Source organism: Medicago truncatula, chromosome 7, assembly GCF_003473485.1.
Source record: "Medicago truncatula cultivar Jemalong A17 chromosome 7, MtrunA17r5.0-ANR, whole genome shotgun sequence".
In the NCBI taxonomy this organism is placed as follows: Eukaryota; Viridiplantae; Streptophyta; class Magnoliopsida; order Fabales; family Fabaceae; genus Medicago; species Medicago truncatula.
The window spans coordinates 26,267,410-26,272,831 of record NC_053048.1 but is presented as its reverse complement, the minus strand read 5'-3'; the positions used below and the strand labels follow the sequence as shown (position 1 = coordinate 26,272,831).

Below are 5,422 nucleotides of genomic sequence, written 5' to 3'. Positions count from 1 at the left end.
TAAAAACTTAAATATTACTCCCTTCTATTTGTCTCAATTTTAAAGTGTCTGGCAACATACATAGAGTATTTAATAGTATTGAAACTAAAATAAAAATCTTACAACTCTTTTAAATATAATAAAAACAAATGCAAAACACTATTCTATGGTACAGTTTTTGTAATCTCCAACTTTTTACTTAGTAAAAATGATCAATATTGTCATTTTATCGCTTGTATTTATACATTTTTGGTCATGCCCCCACTATTCAAAATTTTTGGATCCGTCCACGTGATTACCTGTGCATTCCATCCACGTGCTAGAGATGCACCGCACATAATAGTAGCGGCAGAAATCTTCTCTTCATCTGAACCATATATTGCAATCTCGTAGATCTTTTCGATCTCCGCTAAGCTTTAAAACAATCAATGATCTTAAATTCAGTTGCCTTATCTTGTAAAATTTAAAAAAAGAGCATCTAATGTACCCAGCATTCAAAAGAGATGGAAAATCTTTATTTGGAAGAAAGAAAGAAAGAGAGAAAAGAAACCTTCCAGGTTGGATAGTTTCTTTAACCAACCACCTTCCACAAATCATTCCCTTCTAAAACCATTTTTAAGAGGCAAGTGACAGGGTATAGAGCATAGGAATGATACGAGTCATCAATGGAGCCTACCTGGAAGCAGGAGTTGCTGCTAAGAAATCAGCTAATGTAGGTGTTAACTTTGACCCCTTCATCAATGAAGACCAGCCATCCACCTGGTTAGAAATGCTGGCAGGAATTTGATTGCTGCAGGCATTCACATAGCCAGGCCAATAATAAGCCGATGTGTCTAGAAGATTTCTGGCAATACATGCCTCCACAATTAGATGTCGTAAGTTGCCAACTGCAAGAGAAAAAAACCGACAGTGTCACTTGTACACCTAAGAGGCTTGAAACAAACATGAACAGGCTTTTACGAAATAGAGTTATGATATGAAATCAGAAGGAAAAAAAAAATAAAAAATTTACTACCCTTCATTCTAAAAATTTGTGAACAGTTTATTAGCCCCGCCATATTTTTCTTTATCCACAGATCACTTTTATTATATTAACATTCATTTACTCCAATAATTGATCCTAGCCCTACCTCAGTTAAAACATACCGATAAAAAGGAAACATATTAATCAGAAACGCAAATTCTTTAACTCCCCGTTTGACTCAAATCAGAAAGTTTAGTAAACTATGTCTGTATAGTGAACATATAGAATCTACATGTATTATTAATGTCTGAAAGGGCGTTCAAAGGATAATCCAGGTAAGAATAAAAACATCTGAACCTATAGATTCAGAAGTAAGAAAGAAAAACAATGAAACAAAAACTAGAATAAAAGGAAGGCGAGAAATTAAATAAGTGAAATTAAAGTTCAGGTCATTTCGGGTGAGCATCAAAGCTAGTGTTAATCCTAAACTCAAACCACAAGGATAAGTATCGTTCAAACTACTACTTCAGTGCATAGTCTACCAGTATGTTTGGCCATGTCAGAATAAACTTACCCAACATTATGATTTAAAATAAATAAAAAAATCAATCATACATTCATACCAGTAATCATTTCAATTGCGCTGAAAGTTGCTACATGCCCTCCGTCCAAAGCATCTTCAAGTATAAGATCAATTGGAAGCGCTCCATCAAAAGCTACTTGAGAACCAGCAGGTATGACTGATTTTGCATTGCATGATACAACCCCGTGGATATTTTCCATCGCAGATAAAAGGGTGTCTGCATTAATATGTGTCAAATTCTTCAAAATTGAAGATTTTGATGCAATTAGCTGCATTTGATGTTTGAATGATCTCCAGTATGATGGCCTACAAAAGATAACATTCTTCATTAAGATTGGCTCAATTAAGTATTTAGACAGTTAACATCATTGATGCCAAGTATATCAGAATTAGGTTCTTACATGTTTCGATGAACTAAGGAAAGAAGCCTTGATGTCATTTTATTTTGAAGAAAATTCACAATGATCTCAATAGCTAGAGTTGTGTTTTTCCTCCGCATCACCTCCTTCTGCTCGGTTGTCATTTCATTGATTCTTACATGCTCATCGATATCCATATCATGTGATATGCTTAGCCATCTTGCAAGATGATCTAATAACCCTTCATCATCCAAAGTTGCTTCAAGTAACTGCCTTAAAATTGAGAAGACAAATTCAACAAGAGCAACTCCCGGTTCACACACATTGTGGCTGTATTCTTGCGAAAGCTGAAGAACATTATCAATTGATTCCATTATCCTGTGAAACCATTGGACTAGTAGCGTTTACAAGTACAGAAGGAACATTTCCCATGCCCAAAGAGAGAGAGACAGAAAAAAAAATACAAACAAACTAAATAATGGAGAAGCCACTTGAGTTTAATAAAGATAAAAGATTGTTTACCACTATACCATATCATGTAAAATTGTCTAATCTTCAAACTCGCCTAAATATAGTACAATCATTCAAAAAATGCCTATCTCTCTATCAACAAAATATCACAAGTGTGTCTCATTTATATTCTATTGATTGTTATCCGTAGGTTTGCTTGAAAGTTTTTATGGACTCAAATTTCTTCATTTCTTGTAATTGTGGCTCAAGTTGTGACATTCTTACCTTAAGTATTATGTTTTCTGCAATCAACAGCTGATTGTGAGCGATTAAATCCGTCCTATTAACAGAACCTTGTCTCTATTCTCCATTTAATATGAGTAGTGCTATTTCTCGCGAGACATGCTATCACGAACCTAAACTAATAAAGCTTATTTTATTAGTTTTAGTAAGTGTTTTACAAGCAGGACCATACATCGACCCAACAAGGTCACAGGTTTGCTGGTCGAACTCCGAATAACTGAACCGGATAATAAGATTGTATAGGTATTAAACTGGATTGAACCGTATGCTCTGGTCTCTAAAAATTCCAAAACAAACTCAACACCGAATTTTTTTTAAAATTATTACACAAACTAACATAATTTCTGAAGTTTACTCTTCAAATTCTAATTCTAAATATAAATAATATAATCAATTTCCAATACACTATAGTAAAATTAAATAAATTTTCTTTTAATGTTATTATAGTTAAAATTAGAATTGATCAAAATATATTAGTAATTAGTAAGCTAAATTAAAAAGTTTGTCTTATGTTATTATAACTCAAGTTTAGAATTGATTGTATAGTTTTGTCAAAAAATAAAATAAATAAAAGAAAGTCAGCTACGATAATTCGCAATATATTATGAAGTTAAATTACAAAGCTTGTTTTTTTAGGAATGAGTTTTGTGTTATAGAAATTATAATTAAAAATTAAAGTTGTATTAATAGAACTAAGCAAGAAAACAGTTGTATTTTCTCTGTAGCTAAAGTGTTAGGATTACCTGTGCATTCCTCCATCCCAGAATGGTAGCGGCAGAAATCTTCTCTTCATCTGAACCATATATTGCAATCTCGTAGATCTTTTCGATCTCCGCCAAGCTTTAAAACAATCAATGATCTTAAATTCAATTGCCTTATCTTGTAAAATTTAAAAAAAAAGAGCATCTAATGTACCCAGCATTCAAAAGAGATGGAAAATCTTTATTTGGAAGAAAGAAAGAAAGAGAGAAAATAAACCTTCCAGGTTGGATAGTTTTCCTGCAAAGGACTGAAAATATCTCATCAGCTAAGCACCACTTCTCAGTGTGGAACATTCGACACTCCAGACTCTAACAAACCTCTAATTATTTTATTTTTTTTCCATCAAAACTCATGATCATGTTTTTGTCCCTTGCAAACATATTTGGTTTTTTTCATCAAGAATTGATTATAAGACATCAATGAACACCAGCTGGTTAGAAGATAAGCAGATGTGTCATTGATGTCATAAACCCCTTCATCAAGCTTTATCCTTTTTTTAATGAATGTGGTCCTCACATGCTTTATACTTGAATGGTTTGGCATTGAGCGAGCATAGGAATAACTTTTGGAAAAGGTCACATGACCAAAACCTAACCTCTTGTTCACTGGTATCTTCTCAGAGCAAGGACAAGAGATATTTTTGATTGATCTTGTATATTATTAATAGAAGTTCAGAAAAGGAGAGAAATTGAACACGACGACAAATACAATGAGTACTAAAACTTAAAAAAAATGACCAACTACGGTTGGTTGCTTCGATTGCAATGATGGTTTGGATATGTTGAATGGATCACAAAGTATACAAAATCATTGGTTGCCAAGGGGAAAGCTACTTCTATGATTGTATATCTATGAGTAATGGTTCACCTTTGTGGTGGTTCATGGTAGTTAAAAAGGAACTTATTATTTCTAGATTACCTATTCTGCAAATGAATTGTTTGATTTTAAATTTGAAATACATCGTGTTCCAAACTGAATTTAAATTTGCTAGTTAGGCATATGTGCCATACATTTTTAGCTATGGTGGTCCTATTTTCCTATGTCATCAATAAACCCTAGCCTACACATTTGAAAGATTATTATTTTTTGACAAGAAAAAAAGCATCTTCATTCAATTGAGAAGAAGCGGTAATGAATTGGTTCATAAGGAAACAATAAATTTTGGTTGAAATTGGTTTTTACATTCATGCATGCATTCTGTTTGTGCTTCGTTTGTCGCATTTTATCTCGTTTTCAATCATGCATGTAGTACTTACTATCTTTTTTATGCTTTTTTCTTTTTATAAGGGTATTTTACAATCCCTAGAAATCGCAAGTATTTAATAAAAAAAAAGTGATTGATTGGAAAAAAGAAAGTGATTAAATTAATACACTTGTCTGAAACGTGTGTCACTTCAAAATGTTAGCACATCTTTTAGGAAAACCACTCTCAATAAAAGTGCATTCCACATAATTCTGAGTAACAGGCATAGCAATTGAATATGTGACTTCAAATTTCTCTTCAACGACAATGTGTAAACTTTGACATTGGTGTGTTTGGTTTAGAAAGGAAATTGTGAAGAAAGAAATAGGTGAGAGAAAAGTTAGTAAGAGAGAAAAAAAGTGAAAAATAGAGGAGATTTGATTTATAGTTTAGCATAAGAGTTGATTATTTTTGAAAATACTAAAATACACTTAATTTTTTATACAAGAAATTCATCAATTCATTGTTTCAACACAATTCACACCGAGGGTAACACACATCCACACCATTTCCCAGTTATACATTCCCTTCTCTCACCAACTTCTCTCTTCTCTTTTTCACCTCAACCAAACACACTGTAAATCCTAGGACTACATCCTTAAACTTAAATAATCACAGCTCCACCAAAAAGCTCATATTGCTTGAAGAAAGAAGAGAGGGGATTTACCATCAACAAAAGTCTTAACTTTACCATCATTGTTGCACAAAAACATATATTTGATGTGCTGAAATAAGTTAAACTAACACAACTTTACTCTAATGACAATAATTATGTCATT

General features: G+C 32.6%; 1 protein-coding gene across 3 annotated transcripts; it reads right to left on the bottom strand.

Annotated features, from left to right (window-relative positions):
* On the bottom strand, positions 1–3,809 carry LOC25498291 (mediator of RNA polymerase II transcription subunit 33A). Of its 3 annotated transcripts, none has more exons than XM_024769948.2 (6): positions 3,617–3,809; positions 3,382–3,478; positions 1,928–2,232; positions 1,567–1,832; positions 656–866; positions 1–393 (listed from the first exon to the last, which is right to left on the bottom strand). In XM_024769948.2, the coding sequence occupies exons 1-6, from the start codon at positions 3,691–3,693 to the stop codon at positions 219–221; spliced, it is 1,131 nt and encodes a 376-aa protein (XP_024625716.1). In that variant the 5' UTR covers positions 3,694–3,809; the 3' UTR covers positions 1–218. The 3 variants fall into 3 exon arrangements, 2 of the variants coding, with proteins under 2 accessions (XP_024625716.1, XP_024625715.1); XM_024769947.2 differs by having other exon boundaries at positions 1,928–2,263; positions 3,617–3,808; XR_005643232.1 differs by having other exon boundaries at positions 264–393; positions 530–866; positions 1,928–2,263; positions 3,617–3,808.
* Positions 3,810–5,422: the final 1,613 nt, after the last annotated feature.